We start from the raw sequence: 24,549 nt of genomic DNA on the forward strand, positions 1-24,549 counted from the left end.
GGGCAGGCCTGGTGGTGACAAAATCACTCAGTGTTTGCTTGTCTGTAAAGGATTTTATTTCTCCTTCACTTATGAAGCTTAGTTTGGCTGGATATGAAATTCTGGGTTGAAAATTCTTTTCTTTAAGAATGTTGAATATCGGCCCCCACTCTCTTCTGGCTTGTAGAGTTTCTGCGGAGAGATCAGCTGTTAGTCTGATGGGCTTCCCTTTGTGGGTAACCCGACCTTTCTCTCTGGCCGCCCTTAACATTTTTTCCTTCATTTCAACTTTGGTGAATCTGACAATTATGTGTCTTGGAGTTGCTCTTCTCGAGGAGTATCTTTGTGGCATTCTCTGTATTTCCTGAATCTGAATGTTGGCCTGCCTTGCTAGATTGGGGAAGTTCTCCTGGATAATATCCTGCAGAGTGTTTTCCAACTTGGTTCCATTCTTCCCCTCGTTTTCAGGTACACCAATCAGACGTAGGTTTGGTCTTTTCACATAGTCCCAAATTTCTTGGAGGCTTTGTTCATTTCTTTTTATTCTTTTTTCTCTAAACTTCCCTTCTCGCTTCATTTCATTCATTTCATCTTCCATCAGCGATACCCTTTCTTCCAGTTGATCGCATCTGCTACCGAGGCTTCTGCAATCTTCGCATAATTCTCGAAACTTGGCTTTCAGCTCCATCAGCTCCTTTAAGCCCTTCTCTCCATTGGTTATTCTAGTTATCCATTCGTCTAATTTTTTTTCAAAGTTTTTAACTTCTTTGCTATTGTTTTGAATTTCCTCCCGTAGCTCGGAGTAGTTTGATCGTCTGAAGCCTTCTTCTCTCAACTCGTCAAAGTCATCCTCCGTCCAGCTTTGTTCCGTTGCTGGTGAGGAACTGCGTTCCTTTGGAGGAGCAGAGGTGCTCTGCTTTTTAGAGTTTCCAGTTTTTCTGCTCTGTTTTTTCCCCATCTTTGTGGTTTCATCTACTTTTGGTTTTTGATGATGATGATGTACAGATGGGTTTTTGGTGTGGTTGTCCTTTCTGTTTGTTAGTTTTCCTTCTACCAGACAGGACCCTCAGCTGCAGGTCTGTTGGAGTTTACTAGAGGTCCACTCCAGACCCTGTTTGGCTGGGTGTCAGCAGTGGTGGCTGCAGAACAGCGGATTTTCATGAGGCCACAAATTCAGCTGTCTGATAGTTCCTCTGGAAGTTTTGTCTCAGAGGAGTACCCGGCTGAGTGAGGTGTCAGTCTGTCCCTACTGGGGGGTGCCTCCCAGTTAGGCTGCTCGGGGGTGAGGGACTCACTTTAGGAGGCAGTCTGTCTGTTCTGAGATCTCCAGCTGCGTGCTGGGAGAACCACTGCTCTCTTCAAATCTCAGAGAGAAATGCAGAAATCACCCGTCTTCTGTGTCGCTCAGGCTGGGAGCTGTAGACCGGAGCTGTTCCTATTCGGCCATCTTGGCTCCACCTGTTTTTATTTTTTTATTGTGGGACATATATAACATAAAAATTTACCCTCTTAACTATTTTTAGGTATACATTTCAATGGCATTAGGTACATTCACATTGTTGTACAACCAATACCACCCTCCATCTCCAGAACGCATCTTCTCATACTCCATACCCATTGGTTTGGAGTTACCATTTAATGGGAAACTCCATACCCATTAAACAATAAGTCCCCATTGCCTCCTCCCCCAGCCGCTGGCAACCTCTGCTCTTTCTGTCTTTATGAATTTCACTACTCTAGGTACCTCCTAGAAGTGGAATCATACAGTAATGTCCTTTTGTGTTTGGATTATTTCACTTAGCGTGATGTCCTCAAGGTTCATCCATGCTGTAGAAAGTGTTAGAATTTATTTCCTTCTAAGAGTGAATAATATTTCCTTGTGAGTATATGCCCTGGCCGGGTGCAGTGGCTCACGCCTGTAATCCCAGCATTTTGGGAGGCCGAGGTAGGTAGATCACCTGTGGTCAGGAGTTCGAGACCAGCCTGCTCAACATGGTGAAACCCCGTCTCTACTAAAAACACAAAAAATTAGCCAGGCATGGTGGTGGGCAAGTGTAATCCCAGCTACTGGGGAGGCTGAGGCAGGAGAATAGCTTGAACCCAGGAGGTGGAGGTTGCAGTGAGCCGAGATTGCACCATTGCACTCCAGCCTGGGAGACAAGAGCGAGACTCCGTCTCAAAAAAAAAAAAAAAAAAAAAAATGCCCCATGATGTTTATCCGTTCCTCCATCAATAGACGTTTGCATTATTCCACATCTTGGCTTTTTTGAATAATCCTGCTGTGAACATGGGTGTATATTTATAGTTTTAGATTTAAGTGATTTGCAGTAACAAATACTGGACACTGTATACAGCAAGGTACTCTCTGTGGGCCGTGCAGACCCTGAGCCCACTAGGCAGGAAGTACATGTCCTTCTTCCAGTTGCCCCTCTCTTAGTGCTTCCTCTCATCCTTTGTGCCCCATGAGGTTTGTTAAAACGCTTCTGCTGATGGATTCTCACAGGTGTTCTCTTGTGTTCATCTTTAGATCCAGAGGAACAAGGAGACATTGTGGTAGCCTTATACCCCTATGATGGCATCCACCCGGACGACTTGTCTTTCAAGAAAGGAGAGAAGATGAAAGTCCTGGAGGAGTAAGTGCTCTCAAGCACGCCATGGCTGCTCGTTTCCTCGGGCCACTGAACCCTGCAGGCTGTCCCCTTGTCTTGCTTCTGGTGCTACAGCCATAGCCCAGCCCCTTTCTTGTAATGGGCATGAGGCCTCCTTGCTACCCACAGGGAGTGGGCAGTGGAAGGAATAGAGCCAAAGGGGTTTTCCTTTTAAGTCCGTCTGTGAGCACACTGCAGGGGGTTTCCCTTTGAAGACAGACAGTGGTTTTTCTTTAAAACTATTTTTTTTTTTTTTTGAGATAGGATCTCTCTCTGTCATCCAGGCTAGAATGCAGTGGCATGATCATAGCTCACTGCAGCCTTGAACTCCTAGGCTAAAGCAATCCTCTCACCTCACCCTCCTGAGAAGTTAGGACTACAGGCATGTGCCACCATGCCTGGCTAATTTTTAAAATTTTTGTAGAGATGGGATCTTGTTATGTTGCCCAGGCTGGTCTTGAACTCCTGCTGTCAAGCAATTCTCCTGCCTTGGCCTCCCAAAGTGCTGGGATTACAGGTGTGAGCCACCACACCCAGCTTGGTTTCTTTCTTTATCCACTCTTGCCACCTTAAGAAATTTGGGTCTGTGTGGCCCATGCATGATACTTGAAATGTCACTTTTCTTTTGTTATATTACTCATGTTTAGACTGGGTTCATGGGCCCAGCCTAGTTTGAGTTCTAAGGGTGCTGAGCTACAGCAGCCGTGTTGGAAAATTCTCAACTCAGCAGCTGCCATGCTTTTGTGAGGACGCCTGAGTGTCGTCATCTCCTCAACCCCCTCTTGCTGACTCAGGCATGTGTCAGTGTCAGACCATAGGCATGCAGGACAGTGCTCAGAATAAGAAACTCCAGTTGCTTTAATTCTAGCTTGCTTTTCTTACTAATCTTGCCTTAAATGTCACTGTGACCTGCCAAATAGGATTTGAGGGGGAGACTCCCTTATTAAGGACAAGGTGTTCCGTGGTTGACAGCAATGTTGCTTATGGGTTGAACATGAACTTAAGCCTGATCCTGGCCCTGCCACTTGATAGCTCTATGACCTTGACAAGACCCTTAAACTTTATACCTTGGTTTCTTTACTTATAAAATGGGAATGACAGTACCTAGATCATGGGGTTGATGTGAGCATGACACATGTGTTTAAATATAACATAAGCAAAGAGGAGGCAGAGCTTAGTATTAGTTCTAGTTGCCTTCATGCCTTACAGACAAGGATCCTGTCTGTGTGTGGAATTTATAGAAGAATGCAGTTAAGGCTCAAAGGGACCCATTCCTTCCCCCATTACCAGCTTACCTGCTTGCTTCTTCCTGTGCTCTCCCTGCCTCCTCCCTGGCTCCATGCCTACCTTTCTGCTGAGGACTCGAGCATGGTGATGAAGCTCACTTGCTTGGAATTGTTTTATGGTTTTCTTCTTTTCATGGTGTCCATCTCTGTGAAAACTAGATGTTTGAACAAAGGAGTTTATAATGCATGAACTATGGACCAATATTCCCTTGACTCTCATTTCTATAAGGATTTGAAAGCATTTCTTAGCTATCCTGGGGCAAGTTACAAACCTTTTGTTTCTGTGAGATGGGAGCCATTTGTACCAACTCTTCTTTGTGCACCCCTGATCACAGTGATGCATACTTTAGTTGTAAGGCTGTTTTCCTTTGCTTCTGTCTCTAAACATATTTTAATTCCATCACAAAGAGTGAATTTTCCCACTGGATTCTGGGGTTCCAGAGATGTTTTCCACCCACCTTCACCATCCTAAACAAACATCTTGAGACAATTGCTATTGTAGCTGTTGAGTCTTGGATATAAACACTTTTTTCTTTTTATTTTTAGTTGACATAGAATAATTATGTGCAGTCATGGGATACAGAGTGATATTTTGATATGTGTATGCAGTGTGTATGGATCAAATCAGCGTAATTAGCATATCCATCATCTGGAACATTTATTCTTTCTTTGTGTTGTGAACATTCAAAACCCTCACTCCTGGCTTCTTTTCTTTCTCTCTCTCTCTCTCTCTCTCTCTCTTTTTAATAGCTTTATTGAGAATTCACAATACCATACAATCCATCTACTTAAAGTGTACAATTCTGTGATTTTTTTTAGTATAGTCACAGAATTGTGCAATCATCACCACAATCCATTTTAGAACATTTTAAATACCCCAAAAGGAAACCCTGCACCCCTTAGCTGTCACCTCAACTCTCCCATTCTCTGCAGCCCTGGGAAACCACGAATCTACTTTTTATCTCTGAAGACTGACCTATTCTGGATATTTCACATAAATGGAATCATACAATATGTGGTCCTTTGTGGCTGCCTTCTTTTATTTAGCATAATGTTTTCAAAGTTCATCCCTGTTGTAGCATCTCTCAGCACTCCATTCCTTTCACTGCTGAGTAGTATTCCACTGGATAGATATTCCAGATTTTGTCCATTCATCAGTTGATAGGCATTTTGATTGTTTCTACTTTTTGCTTTTACAAATAATGATGCTTTGAACATTCATGTACAAGTTTTTGTGTGGACATTATGGTTTCATCTTTCTTGGGTATATGTCAAGGAGTGTAGTTGCTGGGTCCTGTGGTAACTCTATGTTTTCTTTATTTTTAATTTTTTAATTGATACGTAATATCTGTACATAAATACATATTTATGGGATATCTGTGATATTTTGATACATGCATGGAGTATGTAATCTTCTAGCTTCTTTTTGATGTGTATTTCTATTCTAGGCATGGAGAATGGTGGAAAGCAAAGTCCCTTTCAACAAAAAAAGAAGGCTTCATCCCCAGCAACTATGTGGCCAAACTCAACACCTTAGAAACAGAAGAGTGAGTCCTCATGTGTTGTCATCTTGGTGGCTTTGTTTGCCACATTGGATTTCTTGTTAATATTCTTCACCTTTTTCTTGCCATGGAACATAATATGCAGGAAATGTTGAAATGTCTTCACAGGTGGTTTTTCAAGGATATAACCAGGAAGGATGCAGAAAGGCAGCTTTTGGCACCAGGAAATAGCGCTGGAGCTTTCCTTATTAGAGAAAGTGAAACATTAAAAGGTAGGAAATTGTTCAAGGCCTCTTTTAAAACACTATTTAGGAAATTATTTTTAGAAACTATTCTAGAGCTACTCAAGGGGAAAAAAGGATATAGTATGCTCTGGTAGCAAAAGTTTTATGGTTTGATAACAAATAACGAACTTCAATGATTAGTTGTGCTACTAAAAGTAATATAGTTGAGTGTGGTGGCTCACACCTGTAATCCTAACACTTTGGGAGGCCGAGGCGAGAGGATCACTTGAGTCCAGGAGTTAGAGACCAGCCTGGGCAACATAGCAAGACCCCATCTCTACAAGAAATTCAAAAATTAGCCAGGCCTGGCAGCGCATGCCTATGGTCCCAGCTACTCTGGAGGCTGAGGTAGGAAGATCACCTGAACCCAGGGAAGGGAGGCTGCAGTGAGCCGTGATCACGCCACTGCACTCTAGCTAGCCTGAGTGACAGAGTGAGGCACTGTCTCAAAAAAAAAAAGAAAAGTACTGTAGAAAGCACACATGATTGTGGCCAGTTCTTACCAGGCTTTGTTTGCTGAGCCTTTTGCATTATTATTTGAATAAATCCTGAAATTTTAAGACAAAGAAAATTAGGCTGGGCATGGTGGCTCAGGCCTGTAATCCCAATGCTTTGGGAGGCCAAGACATGAGAATCACTTGAACCCAGCAGTTTGATACCAGCCTGGGCAACATAGCAAGAGCCTGTTTCTATAAGAAATTAAAAATTAGCCAGGCGTGGTGGTGCATGATCGTGGTCTCAGCTACTTGAGAGGTTGGAGTAGAAAGATCGTGTGAGCCCAAGAGGTCGAGGCTGCAGTTAGCTATGATTGTGCCACTGTACTCCAGCCTGGGTGACAGAGCAAGAACCTGTTTCAAAAAAAAAAAAAAAAAGAGAAAATCAAAGTAACTTAAAAAATTTTAAATATAGCTGAATAATAATTTTTAAAAATTATCATGAAGAAAGAAAATGGTATGTTGGCAAGCTACACAGCAAACAAAATGCCAGCTTCATTTGTCAAGTAGAATTTTTATAGGACTTTTAAAATTATGCATTTTATACAAATTTCATATATATATGTATTTTGCATATGTGTATCACAAAATGTGTACTGCAGTTGTTGTATAATGCAAATCTTACATTTGTGAGATATAAACATTTACTTACACTTTTCCCCCCATAGGAAGCTTCTCTCTGTCTGTCAGAGACTTTGACCCTGTGCATGGTGATGTTATTAAGCACTACAAAATTAGAAGTCTGGATAATGGGGGCTATTACATCTCTCCACGAATCACTTTTCCCTGTATCAGCGACATGATTAAACATTACCAAAGTAAGTAAAAACTGAAGGTTCAGCAAGACAAAATATATTTGTTATGATATGTATAGGACATCAAACACTATTTTTATATTAAAACTTTTTATGCATCGTATTTCTCTTAGATACAGTTGCAGGTCATATTCTATAAATGGTTCTAAATTAATCTATAGTTAGGCCAGGCACAGTGGCTCACGCCTGTAATCCCAGCACTTTGGGAGGCCAAGGCAGGTGGATCACTTGAGGTCAGGAGTTCGAGACCAGCATGGCCAACATGGTGATACCCCATCTCTACTAGAAAAAAAAAATTAGCCAGGCATAATGGTGCGCGCCTGTAGTCCCAGCTATTCGGGAGGCTGAGGCAGGAGAATCACTTGAACACAGGAGGCGGAGATTGCAGTGAGCCGAGATCGCGCCACTGCACTCCAGCCTGGGTGACAGAGCAAGACTCTGTCTCAAAAAACAAATACTAAAGTAAAAGCGATTAATTAATCTATAGTTAAATACACAAAGTAAGATTTGATCCTTGTGAATAATTCTGTCAGTCCTTCCCACCTAGTACATGCTGTTTGACATTCAGTGTTCCAAAATTACCAAGAGAAAAATATATATTATCTTTGCATATATTTTTACAATGCATCTGAATATCTGGAATAGGAACGCAGATTTGCAGATCTGTGTTTGTGTGTGTGTGTGTGTAAAAGTAATGTATATTCTTGGTAAAGTCAAACAGATATAACACTACCACTGAAATATTTACAAGTGGCAGGTCAGTGTCCCTGTCTCCAGTGCCACTTTGCAGCCCTGAGAAGCCTGGGCCTGAGACTCTGGGTCCCTTTCCTGTGTGATTGGAGTCAGTTGAGTGGTTGTTGCCCCGGCTCCTTTCTATGACCTGCTCGAAGGGGATGCACATTATAAGTTTGCTTGAGTCCCAAAACATGGATAGAGCAACGTGCTTCCGATTTTGTAGATTCTTGCCTCCCTCCGCCCTTCCATTCCTGTGTGCATCCGGCACATGCTGAGGGTTTATGGTACTCTGGCTCTGTTCTGGGGCCTGGGGTCCAGTGGTGACATGACCGAGTCCCCACTATGGTGCCCTGGGAAGCTTAATGTGGGCTTAGTAATCTGAAATCACATTTTATTAAGTGTGACAATCTGTCAGCCTGTGGTTGTCTGTTGGCTTTGTTGTTTTTGTTCATGTATGTTAGCAGTGCTGATGAATGCAATCAAGTATGTTTTAAATGGTTTTTCTTATATAAATTTCAGGCCGGGCGTGGTGGCTCACGCCTGTAATCCAGCACTTTGGGAGGCTGAGGCGGGTGGATCACTTGAGGTCAGGAGTTTGTGACCAGCCTGGCCAACATAGTGAAACTCTGTCTCTACTAAAAAATAAAAAAATTAGCTGGGCATAGTGGTGTATGCCTGTAATCCCAGTTACTTGGGAGGCTGAGGCAGAAGAATTGCTTGAACCCAGGAGGTGGAGGTTGCAGTGAGCCGAGATAGCCCATTGCACTCCAGCCTGGGCGATAAGAGTGAAACTTCATCTCAAAAAAAAAGAAAAACAAAAAAACCCACAAATTTCAAAAGTCACAATTATGTCAAGGATGCATTTTAGTTCACAGACTGTAGCAGGTTGGACACTATAAGGCTCCTAGTTCAAGCTTTTCTTTATAGACACAGGTAAAGTACAAAGTATTGCATTTCTTAACCTTCATTTTCCCCTTTCAAATTAGAGCAGCCAGATGGTTTGTGCAGAAGATTGGAGAAGGCTTGTATTAGTCCCAAGCCACAGAAGCCATGGGATAAAGATGCCTGGGAGATCCCCCGGGAGTCCATCAAGTTGGTGAAAAGGCTCGGCGCTGGGCAGTTTGGGGAAGTCTGGATGGGTAAGTGTGTGTCTCGGGGGCCTATGTCCTTCTAGAGATGGTGACAGAAGTAAAGGCTCAAGCCGATTTCGATCAGCTTCTGAGCCAGACACTAAATTATGTCAGAAGCATCATTTAATTTGTTTTCCTCTGTCCTTCGGGGCCAAGAACTGGCCTGCGAAATCTATTTACTTCAGCTCTTGCTCTTTCTTGTGACTTAGTAATTCTCTTAATGTTTGTAAGGAGGGGAGTAATGGGTATTTATCTTGATCATCTGCCCATTTCTTCATGATTCCCTCATCTCCAGATTCTCTGGATGCACAGTTCAAGTGCAAGAAATTTGCTTCCATCTCTGGGAAAGGTTATCTTAGGGCTGGGACCCATTGGCTTAATAGAAAACCTCAATGTATTACAATTCCAGGGTCACCAAGAAAGTTTCTAAGGTTCTCAAAGTCACGTCATGAAGAAATCATTTCTTAACATTAAGTATTGCCTTCTCAGGCTGGCAAGAAGTGCAGCAAGATTATAGCAGTGGCTTTTTCCAGGGGATTCTTTTCATTTACCTACTTTTAAAAAAGTTTTTATAGTGGGCTGAGCACAGTGGCTCGTGCCTGTAATCCCAGCACTTTGGGAGGGTGAAGCAGGAAGATTGCTTGAACCTAGGAGGCTGAGAACAGCCTGAGCAACGTAGGGAGACCCGTCTCTACAAATAAAGAAGTTAGCCAGGTGCCGTGGTATGTGCCTGTAGTTCCAGCCACTTGGGAGGCTGAGGTGGGAGGATCACTTAAGCCAAGGAGGTTGAGGCTGCAGTGGGCCGAGATGGCACTCCTGCACTCCAGCCTGGGTAACACAGTGAGACCCTGCTTCAACATAAATAAATAAATAAATAAATAAATAAAAGCTTTCATAGTGAATGTGAACTTTGGTGATAAGAGTTTTTTAGAACAAAAATGCTAAAGCATAACATTCTCTTAATGGTTCTAATGGAATGTGCGGTTATTTCTGGAAAGGGTAACATGTTAGGTCACACACATCTGACTGGGTCACTTTTTCTGTGTCAGCTTTGTTGAATGAAAGCAAATGTGATTTCTAAATGGAAGGGGCAGATGCCTTTTAAACACTCTCCAGCCCCGGCAGAACGGAAGCTGCAGCCACGTGGGCATGTCACCGCTGCATCCAGGTTTTCCCTCTACAGTCTTGGCCCCTGGGATCACAGCCTTGCTCGCTTTCTCCTGTTGGCCCCTCTTGAGCAGACGTGTCTTTTAAACACGGCACATACTGAGCCAGCCTATCATTAATTCTTACTGCACTGTAAGTCTTTCTGCACATATTTGCAGAATTCGGGTAAACTGTAATTACATGACTTCACATTCTCCGTGTGGATCTGCATGTGTCTGAACTGGTTGCCAGTGCAAATCAGGTCCTCCGTTTCTGCTCCCCTCAGCAGATTCATGGGTGTGAGTGCTCACTCTGAATGATATCTCTTCCCATGCACACTCTGTTGTCTGCCTCCTCATTTCTCTATGTGCTCTTTTTTAATTAACATGAAATTCACGTGACATAAATTAATCATTTAAAATGAACAATTCAGTGGCATTTAGTACATTAACAATATTGTGCAGCCACCACCTCCATCTACTTTCAAAATGTTTTCATCATCCCAAAAGGAAACAATGTACCCAATAAACAATCACTCTTCATTCCCCCCACCCCTCAGCCCCTGGCAACCACCATTCTTTCTGTCTCTATAAATTTAACCACTCTAGGTACCTCATATAAGTGGAATCATTTATTTGTCCTTTTGTGTCTGGCTTATTTCACCTAGCATAATGTTTTCAAGGTTCATCCATGTTGTAGAATGTATTAGAATTTTCTTGTTTTATGGCTGAGTAATATTCCATTGCATGACTATACCAGAGTTTGTTTATCTACTTGTCCATTGGTGGACCTTTCAGTTGTTTTTACCTTTTGACTGTTATGAATAATGCTGTATGAATGTTCTCATACAAATTATTATGTGGACACATTTTCATTTCTCTTGTGTATAAACCTAGGAGTTCAATTGCTGGGGCATGTGGTAAGCCTCTGTTGAATTTTTTGAAGAACCACAAAACTATTATACGCTCATTAAAAGAAAATGACTTGGCTTCTTTTTTCCTCCTTTGATGTTTATATTTACTTTTTTCCAAATCTACAGAATGGGGCAGGAATAGTATAATGAATATTGTATATCCTTCACATAGATTCACCAATTGTTAATACTGTCCTAATTTTCTTGTTCTTTTATATACGTACACATACATAGATGTTATTATTGCCGTTGACCACCTGAGATTAAGTGCAGCCATGACTTGCTGAGTTTTGTGAAGAGTGTCTAAGCACGTAAGCAGTGCTTTGTTCTCAGCACACCTGTCAGGAGGCATAGTATTAGCCGGTCCTATTCTTAATGATGTTTTATTTGATTTGGTCTACAGTAATCCACCATCACTTTTATTTAAAGTGATCCGAAAGTTTAAATGGATCATTTAAATTTAGTTTCTCCGTGGCAACTTTTTACTCCCTTTTGTAGTAAATAAATACTCTGTGGGAAGTTTGTTTAAGATTGCGTAAATAGAACTTTCTCCAAATGGTTTCAGCACGATCTGTGAATTCTCTTCCCTCTTAGAAGCCGTCACTTCTCTATAAAGCTCCGGTCCTTTCTGTCCTCCTCCCTTGCTCCTTGAACATGTCTGTTCCAACCCCGTTGGCTCACGTCAAGATCCAGGGACTTCTGCGTTCTCTTCTTGGCTTCCCTGTCTGTTCACTGAGAGTATTGGCAGGAAAACCAGGATCACAATCACACTTAATTGTGCTCTTAGTCCATCTGAGTACTTACTGTGACTTTGTGTGGGGAGAAGGAGGAGAAGACAGGAGGAAGGGAGAAAAGAGTGTACACGCTCTACAGGCCCTGCTCTAAGTGAGTTTGCATTGACATTCTCACTTACTCATTGCTGTAGCACTGTGAATGAGAGGCATTACTGTGATCATTTGATAAACAACATCACTGAGAATCAGATAAGCAACTTAAGGTCATTCAAGGCAGTGAGAGAGCCAGGCTGCTCTGGCATCTGGGAACCCTGGACTCAATTGTTTGCTACACTATTTCTAAGCTAATTTGACTTCCCTAGCCTCAGTTTCCACATCAGTGAAATGGACAAACTCCTATCTTATCAGTTGTTCAAAGGAAGAATGAGATTATGCACCTGGGATGTTTCCCAGAGTCTGACTCTGTGTGCCCTATTTTTATTATTGACACTTTTTTGTTTTTGATTCTAGTTATTGGAAGCTGTATTTTGATGCATTTTCCCCAATTTTAATCATAAAACAGAGCCATAAATAATCCAATTAGACTTTCCTATGGATATTTGCTGGCAAAGGAATTAACGTGTCTGTCATGAAAAGAAATGTGGATGTACTGGTTCACCCTAAATCAGTAGCCCTGCATATAAAGTGATGGCTTGGAATTTTGTTCCAGCCTCTCCTGTTCAGCTGTGAAGCCAGGATAAAGCATCAAATTGCATGCTATTTGCTCCTGAGAGACAAGTAAAGTGAACCAAGTACATTCATATCCAACTGCTTGAGTGAATTATTTCTCAGTAACACTGTTTTTAAAGATGCAGTTGTTGGCAGGGCACAGTGGCTCACACCTGTAATCCTGGCACTTCGGGAGGCCGAGGCAGGTAGATCGCTTGAGCTCAGAAGTTCGAGACCAGCCTGGACAACATGGTGAAACCCTGTCTCTATCAAAAATACAAAAAAAATTAGTTGAGCATGGTGGTGTTGCACCTGTGTTTCCATCTATGCAGGAGGCTGAGGTGGGAGGATCGCTTGAGCCTGGGAGGCAGACGTTGCAGTGAGCTGAGATTGCACCGCTATCACCAAACTGGGTGACAGAGTGAGACCCCATCTCAAAAAATAAATCAATATGCAGTTGCTGCCAGCCTGGATGCCTAGCATCAAAAGTGCTGCTGTCAGCTGTGGTGCCAGTGCGTCCTCCAGGGGGTGCCTGGCAAGGTTGGGAGCAGGAAGTCTGGAGCTAGGCAGCCTGGAGCACACACCTCAGCAGACCTGCCTACATCCCCTGTTCTGTCATAAGGTGCAAGTCTGCACTAAAATTGTACACCTGGAGCTTAAGAACATTGGTCCTTTCTGGGATTGGGAAAACCTCCTTGCTTCTAATTCCAGATACACCGAATCCTCCTATTTCTCTTCCTTTCCTGCACACAGCTTAATTTCAGAGAACTTTTGCTTAACATATATCCAGGTGGTGCCTAGGAGAAACAAGTTTAGAAGAGAAGAGAATGGAGTGTTGGAAAGTATCTGATTGTTCTGTACAAATTGTTACTTTTTATTTAGACTGTCTGAAACAGGGTAAAAATCTTGAGAAAATACATCACTTGAATAGATTTGCTCATTCCATTTTTAAAAATTGTGGTAAAATACACGTGACGTAAAATTTGCGTTTTAGCGATGTTTAGGTGTACATTTCAGTAGTGTTAAATGCATCTATACTGTTACGCAACCAATCTCCAGACTCTCTTTTCATCTGATAAAACTGAGAGACTGTGTACTCTTTAACACCAACTCCCTGATCCCCTCTCCCTCCAGCTTCTGGCAACCACCATGCTACTTTCTGCCTCTATGAATTTGACTACCTTAGGTTCCTCAAATAATTAGAATCATACAGTATTTGTCTTTTTGTCTCTGGCTTACTTCACTTAGCATGATGCCTCCAAGGTTTATCTATGTCGTAGCATGTGTCAGAATTTCTTTGCTTTTTAAGGCTGAATAATATTCCTTTATATGCATACATACCATTTTGTTTATTTATCTGTTGATGGACAATTAGGTTGTTTCTACCTTTTGGCTATTGTGAATATGCCACTGTGAACATGGGTGCACAGATACCTCTCTGAGACCTTATTTTCCATTCCTTTGAGTATAAATCCAGAAGTGGAATTGCTGGATCCTGTAATTCTTCTATCTTTAAAATTTAGAGGAACTGCCGTACTGTTTTCTATATTGGCTGCACCATTTTACATTCCCACTGACAGTGTGTAAGTATTCCCTTTCTCCACAGCCTCACCAACAGTTGCTATTTTCTGTTTTGGGGATTTTTTTTTGTTGGCTGGTTGGCTTTTTTGATAGTTGTCATTTTAATAGATGTGAGATGGTATCTTACTGTGGTTTTGATTTGTGTTTTCCTAATAATTAGTGACCAAGCATCTTTTCATGTCCTTCCTGGTCATTTCTACATCTTCTTTGGAGAAACGTATGTTCAAGTCCTTTTCTCACTTTTTAAATTGTGTTTTTTACTTGATCCACTAATAACGTTTTAAATGACAGAGGCAGTAGAGCCTCGTCTAAAATGGGGTTTAATGGAACCTATCTCAGAGGGATTGCATAACAATTGAAAGAAATTGTGCAGGTAAGTTCAATTGACAGCATTCAAAGCACTGTTATCTTTAGAAAGAAAATATGTCACATTAGTGCAAAGGCTATACAGTAGAGGAAAGAAATTGCCCAGGGTTTCCCCACTAAATAGAAGTTGTTTTTATTTTTGCTTTTTAATTTTTTTTATTTTGAGATAATTGTGGATTTACATGCCATTGTGAGAAATAATACAAAAAGGATAACATATGTCCACATAAAAACTTGTACATGAGTGTTCATAGTAGCATTATTTGTAATAGCCAAAAAGTACAAACAACCCAAATGTCTATCAGATGATGAATGGGTCAATAAAATGTGGTATATTCATACAATGGAGTATTTGGCAATAAAAAAAAAAAATGACCTGGCATGCTTCAACATGGATGCCATGCTGTTTTATGGATGCCTTATAATAACACTATGTTAAGTGAAAGAAATCAGGCCCAAAGGAGCACATATTATACCGTTCTATTTATATGAAATGTCCAGAATAGGCAAATCTAGAGTTAGAAAGTAGATGACTGGTTGCCTAGGGCTGGGGGACCTGGGAGTATGATAGGAGTGACTGCTAATGAGCATGGGATTTCTTTTTGGAGTCATGACAACATTCTAAAGCTAATTGTGGTGATGATTGTACAATTCTGAATATGCAAATAACTGATGAACTATATACTTTAAATGGATAAATGGCATGGTATATGAATTATATTTCAATAAAGCTGGCAAATATATAAAAGAAATGATACAGAGAGATCCCATGTACCATTTACCCAGTTTCCCCCAGTGGTAACTCCTGTAAAACATCACTACCAGGATATTGGCATTGATCACTGTTCATTTTTTAATTGTGCTTTTCTTGCAGTCTTATATTGAATGGAGGAAGAAAGGAAAAGAAGGGAAGGGGAAGAAAAGAAAATAGAAGAGAAAAAAATAGAAAATTTTCACTTGGGATCTTTTGCTTGTAGGGACTGAGTTTGCCTGTCAGTCAGCGAGCTCCTTCTTCACTCCTGAAATAATTTAAATATGTTGAATACACATAGCAGAGGAATACTGGGAATACAACCAAAAGAGTTGTGATTGGTGATTATTTGTTACAAATAGGCTGAAGGATACTCTCTCTCCCAATTTTGAGCTGCCAGAATTTAGTTTTCTCTTATCCTTTTTAGTTTCTCAAAGGATAAGCAGGCCAGCTTTTCTCACTGATAGAAAAAATACAATTAAAATTCTATCACTGTTAACCAAGTAAGTTAATATTTTTGTTAAACATAAGGAATTGTTCATGGACAACCCATTTCATTTTATGGTCTGCATTTTTTTGGCCTGAAATGTAGTGAACAAATACTAGGAAGTGACCTGTTCTTTGGGGGAAGGGGCTGGGTGGGAATAAAAGAAAGAGGTGTCTCTGCTTCAAGCTGTTTCCTCTTGTTTGTGTGATCCTTGTGACATCTGACTTGGGTGACATGCTTCCTCTGCGGATTGTCCTATTCCCAGGGAATCAACTGGGCAGCGAGGCTAAGGACAATGTTTCCTCTGACTGCTTGGTCTATGAAGAGACCCTGAGGAAGGAAGGAAACTTATTTTACATTGAATTTTGCTTGATAAATTCTCATTTGAGCCAACTGCCTTGAGATTAATCATCAACCCACTTCCCAAATCAACTGCATGCATTTTTTACAAACCACTCTCCCTTTTGTGGTACGTGGGCACTTTTTAGCAAGCCAGTCACAGCCGGAATTAGAGCGCTCTCAAGGTGCCACATCAGCTTTCTTTAACTGTGGCAAAGTGGCACTCCACAGGACACTTTTTACTAGCTCAAAGTTTTTTTTAACATCATTTTTCATCTGTATTAACAACCCAAATCTCCATGACTAGGTTAATTTGAACCTTCAAACTACCAGACAGTATCTTGGAAACCTATGATTTGATCCTTAGCACTGAATAAAAATCATGCCTTTAACGGAGGGATGAAAACCACCCTATTGTTTCAATGTCACAGCCCTAAGAGATCATCTGGGAGCTGCCGCCATTCGTGGGCCATGTTTGACACAGCTGCTTTATCTACCACTCACCTCAAACTCCTTATCAGTATTTAAAATATATGCAGCTGCAATATTTCCTGATAACTTCCCCCTTAACCTTGGAAAGCGATTTTTTTTCCTTCATCCTTTACTCATACTTTTCTATTGTATAAGTCTCCATGAGCTTCATTGTTTTTATGACGGCAAAAGGGAAATGGTTTTGTTTCTTTAACTTTTATTGCTATGTAATGTAACAAGCAGACAGAAAATGCAAACACAAATATCTAATTTCACAAATAATTACAAAGCAAAAACTGGTGTGCCGACCTCTGAGAGGAAACTTGCTAGCCCCAGAAGCCCCCACCGTCCACCCATCCCCTCCCACCCACACCCTACCTGTCCCCCAGAGACAACAGCTATTCTGACCTTCCTGATGGTTTTCTGACTTTTCTTCTTAATTTTACCACTTTTGTATATGGGGATATATGCATCCCCCCAAAATATAGCTCAGTTTTGCCTGTTTTTATGCTTTATATGAACGAATTATACCAAATGTGCTCTTTTACGTCTTGCCTCTTTTACTCAACGGGTTGGTGAGAGGCACCCATGCTTTTGGGTGTGGCTACAGTTCATTCATCTTCATTCCATGTGGTGTTGGTAAGATGCATGTGTGCTTTTGGGTGTGGCTACAATTCATTCATCATTCCATATGGTGTTGGTGAGATGCATCCATGCTTTTGGGTGTGGCTATGGTTTATGCATCTTCATGCCATAAGGTGTTGGTGAGATGCATCTGTGCTTTTGTGTGGCTACGATTTGTTCATCTTCAGTCCCTATGATGTTGGTGAGATGCATCCGTGCTTTTGGGTGTGACTACAGTTCATTCATCTTCATCTCATGTCATGTTTGTGAGATGCACTCGTGCGTGTCATCCCATGTCGTGTTGGTGAGATGCATCTGTGGCTATGGTTCATTCATCTCCATTCCATATGGTATTGGTGAGAAGCACCTATGCTTTTGGGTTGGCTACGGTTCATTCATCTTCATCCCATGTCGTGTTGGTGAGATACATTCATGCTTTTGGGTGTGGCTACGGTTCATTCATCTTCATCCCATGTCGTGTTGGTGAGATGCATTCATGCTTTTGGGTGTGGCTATGGTTTATTCATCTTCATGCCATATTGTGCTGTGCTGCATGTGTTTTCAAGATATATGATCATTTATCCATTTATTTCACCATTTACTGATGAAATTGGAGTTCATGTTAGTCCATTTTGCTTTGCTAAAGGAATACCCGAGACAGGGTAACTTATAAAGAAAAGGTTTATTTGCTTTACAGTTCTTCAGATTGTACAAGAAACATGGCACCTGTCTCTGCTTCTGGTGAAGCCTCAGGAAGCTTCCATTCAAAAAGGAAGGCAAAAGGGAGTGAGCATGTTACACAGTGAGAGCAAGAGAGTGACCAGAAGAGGTGCCATGCTTTTAGACAACCAGCTCTCTTGTGAACTAATAGAGCGAGAACTCACTCTTTACCACGGGGATGGCCCAAGCCATTCATGAGGGATTCATTCCCATGACCCAAATACCTCCCTCTAGGCCCCACCTCCAACACTGGGGATCAAATTTCAACATGAGATTTGGAGAGGACAAACATCCAAACTATATCAGAGTTTTTCCCAGTTTGGGCTGCTATGAACAATGTGCTGCACATTTTTGTGCTGATCCAAGCATGCATGAGCTCTAGGGTGAGTGGGAGTGGATTTGCTGGATCGTAAGGTGTATGAATCCTCAGCTCTTCTAAGTTATTGGCAACTTATTTTGCAAAGTGCTGGTCCCAGCTTAGATTCTCACCAGCAATATGCCAGTCCGCATGTCCCCTTTCCTGACTACCAGAGCTGTACTTAGAGAGATGTGGGCCCCAAGGCAGCACAGGCAGTGGGTGGTTATCCAGAAGGAAGTGTGCACTCAGCATCCTTCATGGACACCTTGGATGTTGTCACAGAAGCTCTGCAATTGAATTTCAGTGATGCTCAGCAAAGAACACAGAATGAGGCCTAGGGCAGCTGCTCCAGAGTCCCTCCCAAGGGGCAGGTGCTCATCAGCACTTGATATTACCAGACTTTAAAAAGTTTTGCTAAGCTCAGCAGTGGTTTCTCATGACTTTATTTGCATTTCTCTGGTTACTAATAGATTGAGTACTTTTCACATGTTTATTACTCATATGAGTTTCTTCCTTTGAAATGCCCATCCAAGCCTTTGCCTATTTCTTCTGATTTTTCTTACTGATTTGTAAGAATTCTTTCTATATCCTGGATGCCAGTTCCTTGCAGTTATATGTATCATATAGTTTACATATTTTCATGTATTTTATATCATGTATTTTCCTGCTGTGATTTGCTATGGATATGCTCATGTAACTTAGGGTTAGAGTTAGGGCTGGGGTTAAGGTTAGGGTTTATAAATGTTAAAAAATTTATAATAAAACCTTTTTGATTTAAATGTAATATTAAAAGGCTTTTGTTGGTGGAATGTACTTTACAATAACTCTTAAGATCTACAGAAAAGGCCATATTGCTTGTAATTATGCATTTAGATGGCAGAACAATTTAATATGTTCATAATTCCATTATTTTAGGTAGGTGGTAAAAGGACCTAGGATGGTTTTTTTTGTCAGCTTTATGTTACTATCTTCTCCATATGTTCTAACACTTATTTTATACTGCATTCTTCTTTTTCTTTTCTTTCTTTTTGTTTTGTTTTGTTTTGTTTTAGAGATGGGGGTCTCACTATATTGCCCAGGTTGGTCTTGAACTCCTGGGCTCAAGCGATCCTCCTGCCTCTCAAAGTGCTGGGATTACAGGCATGAGCCACCTTGTCTAGCCTCATTTTTCTATAGAGCACTGCAAGCTCCTAAGTATTAACCAAAGTGGAATACAAAATAAAACATTTTAATAGAGGAATCAGTCTTAATGACTAAAAGAAACATCATTGGATAGGTTGACTGCTAGCTATAAATTAACTTTTTCTTATTTGTTTGAAGGCTTGGAAATAGATGTAGAATACATTTCTTTATTATTTAAAAAAATCATTTTATTAAAAAGTACATACTTGGCTGGGCACAGTGGCTCATGCCTACAATCCCAGCACTTTGGGAGACCAAGGTGGGCAGATCAGCTGAGGTCAGGAGTTCAAGACCAGCCTGGCCAACATGGCAAAACCCTGTCTCTCCTGGAAAAAAGAAAGAGAAGAGAAGAGAAAAGAAAGGAGTACATATTCATTGACAAATCCAGTCAGAATAGAAAAGAGCAAGAGAAAGTAGAAGTCACTCCAAATTCTACCAGCCAGGGATAATCACTGTTGTTTTACTCAGCAGGCTTCCAGTCATCTTTCTATGCTATTCACATACAGATACTCTTGCACCCTAAAAAGGGGACCGTCCACTCCACGTCACCTTTCCTTAGGGCAGGTGCTATCCGGCTGTTGTGCACCAGGCAGCAGGAACCTGCAGGAAGATTTGCAGTGGCACCAGCAGCTACTACTCCCTTCTCCCCATTATTATTATTATTATTATTATTATTATTATTATTTTTTAACATTTCCAAGAGAAAGACGGAAACAGAAGAGAGGACAGGAAGGAAGAGCATGATTATTAATATTTCTCCTTTGCCAAATTACTGAGAAAAGGCTTTCCCAAGAGAAAGTCAGGATTAAAGTGCTCAATCCCAGTCCCAGAAGGGTGGTGCCTCAGGGGAACTATACTAAGGAGTCAGTATTGCCCAGAGCGTGTTCCATGTGGTGTGAGAGGCTACCTGAACAAGTGTTCTGAGGTCAAGAAATTGTGGGACTCTCTGGGGTGAACAAATTCAGGCTTTTCCCCTGAAGGCCTCCCAGGGCACCTGCTGCATCTCCTGGGTGGGGAAGGAGTGGAGGGGGCGGCTCCCTGTCCTTTCAGTGGGGGATCCTTTTTCACTAACAGTCACCCAAGTCCAGTTGTCTGCAAATTTTGGGAAGTGCTTGTTTGACTCTAGCGTATTGTACTTTAAGTTAGTATATATAAGTAATTTTTATAAAGAACACCTTTTTTAAAGAAAATGTGGTAAATAGTTAAAGATGTGGTGAGCGAAAAATAGTTAAAGATATGGTGAGCAAAATTAAAATCACTCGTAATCACACCATTGGAAATAACCAGCATTTGGTATATTTTGGTGTCTTTTCTTCCAGACCGTTGTTTATATGTGTGTGTCTGTGTATCTATAAAATATGTCTGTATTTTAAAATAGGGATTATAATGTGAGTGTATGGCTGTGTGTGTATGTATATGTATGTAAGGGATTATAGCATATGTAGAGTTTTGTTTTGTTTTTTTTTTGGTCTTGAATAAAGAACATTTTATTATTAGAGAAAAATATTAGTCCTCGGCTGGGCACAGTGGCTCAGCACTTTGGGAGGCCGAGGCTGGCGGATCACTTGAGGTCAGGAGTTTGAGACTAGCCTGGCCAACATGGTGAAACCCCGTCTCTACTAAAAATACAAAAATTAGCCAGGTGTGGTGGTGGGCACCTGTAAACCCAGCTGCTCGGGAGGCTGAGGCATAAGAGTCGCTTGAAACCAGGAGGCGGAGGTTGCAGTGAGCCAAGATCGTGCCACGGCACTCCAGCCTGGGCAACAGAGCAAGACTTAGTCTAAAAATAAATAAATAAATAAATAAATAAATAAATAAATAAATAAATATTAGTCCTCATGGTAGAGTGCCAATAAAAACATTTTTTGCTACTATTTCATAAAAACCTTTTGATTTTTGAATAATTTAAACATTTTTTGGTAAAGAAAGAAAATTCCTAGATACTTTTCATCTAGCCCGCCCTAATTTTATCACTATATAGTGTTTTAACTCAGGGCTTTTTCTATCTGTAATTAAATTTTTTGCTAACTCTGCGTCTACAAAGTGAAGTTTTAATTTTTTTTTTTTTTTAATTGAGATGGGGTCGCACTCTGTCGCCCAGGCTGGAAGGCAATGGTGCGATCTCAGCTCACTGCAGCCTCCACCTCCTGGGTTCAAGCAATTCTCCTGTTTCAGCTTCCTGAGTAGCTGGGATTACAGGCGCCTGCCACCACGCCTGGCTAATTTTTGTATTTTTAGTAGAGATGGGGTTTCACTGTTTTAGCCAGGCTGGTTTCGAACTCCTGACCTCAGGTGACCCACCCGCCTCGACCTCCCAAAGTGCTGGGATTGCAGGCGTGAGCCACCGCCCCCGGCTAGATTTTCTGTTTTATAAAGCATGCCCGCCTTCTGTTTTCTTCCTAGGTTACTATAACAACAGTACCAAGGTGGCTGTGAAAACCCTGAAGCCAGGCACTATGTCTGTGCAAGCCTTCCTGGAAGAAGCCAACCTCATGAAGACCCTGCAGCACGACAAGCTCGTGAGGCTCTACGCCGTGGTCACCAGGGAGGAGCCCATTTACATCATCACGGAGTACATGGCCAAGGGTGAGTTCCTCCCACTGCCCAGAGCTTGCAAGGGCTTCAAACTCAAAAAGTCAAATGTGTAAGTGTTCAGAGGTCACTCGAATGTTTTAATTATCAAACAGTATACCCACTACTGAAAAATTAGGAAATATGAGAAGACAAAGCAGTTTATAAACCTAATCACCAGAAGTAATCCATGTCACAGAATTGAAATCTAATCTTCCTCTTTTCTCTGCATCTGCCTGTGTGTACCTATTGCCCTGAGAATAGTGCCCCATATCTAGTAGCCCCCAATAAATATTTATCAAATGAATTACTATGTATTTCAAAAAGGAATATTTTTGTCATATGCTTAAAATGTGAAGAGTTCCCAGAATTCTAATACTACAGATTTAGTACAGATTGTTCAGTACCAAATTCCTCTTTCTTTCTTTTTTTTTCTTTTGAGACAGAGTCTCACACTGTTGCCCAGGCTGGAGTGCGGTGGTGCAATCTCTGCTCGCTGCAACTCCCGCCTCCTGGGTTCAAGCGATTCTCCTGCCTCAGCCTCCCTAGTAGCTGGGACTACAGGCACGTGCCACCATGCCCAGCTAATTTTTTTGTATTTTTAGTAGAGATGGGGTTTCGCCACATTGGCCAGGCTGGTCTCGAACTCCTGAGCTCAGGCAATTTGCCTGCTTCAGTCTCCAAAAGTGCTAGGATTACAGGCATGAGCACCCAGCCTCTTTTTGTTCTTTAGCGTTATCTAATATTCATTTTCCTTTTCAGCATTATCTAAATGTTCAGGGTGTCCCTTTTAAATATTAATGTTTTTTAAAACTTGTGGAGGTTAAAGTCCTATGTAATCATAGAATTGCTGGAGAATAGACTTCAAGCAATCAATTTTTCTTCTACTGTGATCACCTTCATATAGAAGACTTTGAATCAACATCCTTCTTCCTTTGTTCACCTCCAGTTCAGGAAACATACTAATAAACTGCCAAATTATTATTATTATTATTATTATTATTATTTGTTGTTGTTGAGACGGAGTCTCGCTCTGTCACCCAGGCTGGAGTGCAGTGGCGCGATCTCGGCTCACTGCAAGCTCCGCCTCCCGGGTTCACGCCATTCTCCTGCCTCAGCCTCTCTGAGTAGCTGGGACTACAGGCGCCCGCCACCACGCCCGGCTAATTTTTTGTATTTTTAGTAGAGACGGGGTTTCACCGTGGTCTCCATCTCCTGACCTCGTGATCCGCCCGCCTCAGCCTCCCAAAGTGCTGGGATTACAAGCGTGACCCACCGCGCCTGGCCCCAAATTATTTTTTAAAAAGTCCTTAGAAGTAATGAAGAAACATAAGCAATGATCCAGGATTAACAATCATCTCATGCACAATGGAGATGATAGTATGATGTCATAACTGAATAGATTCAAAAGATGAATATTACATTTTCTTATTTAATATCTGTGAGTATTTCAAAATATCAGTCACTCAGAGTCTTTCCAAACAATGGCATTGTTTGTTTGTTTTAAAGCAAACAAACCCATTAGCTCTTGTGGCTTGGGTTGCTATAGCCCAGAAACCAGGCTCAGGGCCAGACACCTTATAGGAGTTCAGTAAATATTATTGAATTAATTAACTTAGAGTATTCTTAATGATAGGTATAAATATGAGTTTTACTATGTAACAATGCCTAATATATATATATATATATATATATATTTTTTTTTTTTTTTTTTTGAGACAGAGTCTCGCTCTATCACCCAGGCTGGAGTGCAGTGGCACTATCTTGGCTCACTGCAACCTCTGCTTCCCAGGTTCCAGCGATTCTCCTGCCTCAGCCTCCCGAGTAGCTGGGATTACAGGTGCCTGCCACCATGCCTGGCTAATTTTTGTATTTTTTAGTAGAGACAGAGTTTCACCATGTTGGCCAGGCTGGTCTCAAACTCCCGACCTCAGGTGATCCGCCCGCCTTGGCCTCCCAAAGTGCTGGGATTATAGGCATGAGCCACCAAGCTTGGCCAACAATGCCTAATATTTATTGAACACTTACTATATACCAGACTGCTCTTGGTGCTTTCCATGGGTGATCTCACTTAGTCTTTTCAGCAGCCTGAGGGCTAAGTACTATTGTTCTGTGTCATAGATGAGATAGCATAACGTTTACTGAGCACTTGCTACCTGTCAACCATCATGGTATGTGCTTCGGATGCAACCTTTGATTCCAACCTCCCCAAACCTCTAATATAGCCTCTAGTACATGCCCATTTTACAGAGACCTAGATGAGGTAAACAACTTGACCAAGGCTACCCGTGAGGCTGGTACTTAAAGTTCTAGGGGAAAAGCAGGTCTTGTTTTAGAGATGAAGCCATAGGAGGTTGGAGAGTTTGTTCAGCAGCACACTCCTTCTTAGGTAGGTTTCACTTTTTTCCAAAGCGCAGTTCACTCATCAAATACTCTTTGAGGCTGGGCGTGGTGGCTCACACCTATAATCCCAGCTCTTTGGGAGGCCAAGGTGGGAGGATTGCTTGAGTCCAGGAATTTGAGACCAGCCTGGGCAACGTGGTGAAATCCTGTCTCTACAAAAAAATAAAAGAATTAGCTGGGTGTGATGGCATGTACCTTCAGCTACACGGGAGGCTGAAAGTGGGAGGATTGCTTGAGCTTGGGAGGCTGATGCTGCAGTGAACTGTAATCATGCCACTGCTCTCCAGCCTGGGTGACAGAGTAAGACCCTGTCTCAGAAAAC

At 41.6% G+C, this 24,549-nt stretch overlaps 1 protein-coding gene across 3 annotated transcripts in view; it reads left to right on the plus strand.

The window, feature by feature from the left end:
• LYN (LYN proto-oncogene, Src family tyrosine kinase) overlaps positions 1-24,549 on the plus strand; it is a 163,750-nt gene that overhangs the window by 95,108 nt on the left and 44,093 nt on the right. For all 3 annotated transcript variants that reach the window (XM_030794988.1, XM_003255972.4, XM_003255973.4), the window contains 6 exons: positions 2,507-2,612; positions 5,362-5,460; positions 5,584-5,687; positions 6,862-7,011; positions 8,730-8,882; positions 21,657-21,839. In XM_030794988.1, coding sequence (XP_030650848.1) covers positions 2,507-2,612; positions 5,362-5,460; positions 5,584-5,687; positions 6,862-7,011; positions 8,730-8,882; positions 21,657-21,839 — 795 coding nt within the window. The remainder of the gene's footprint in view (positions 1-2,506; positions 2,613-5,361; positions 5,461-5,583; positions 5,688-6,861; positions 7,012-8,729; positions 8,883-21,656; positions 21,840-24,549) is intronic.

This window comes from Nomascus leucogenys, chromosome 16, assembly GCF_006542625.1.
Source record: "Nomascus leucogenys isolate Asia chromosome 16, Asia_NLE_v1, whole genome shotgun sequence".
Taxonomy (NCBI): Eukaryota; Metazoa; Chordata; class Mammalia; order Primates; family Hylobatidae; genus Nomascus; species Nomascus leucogenys.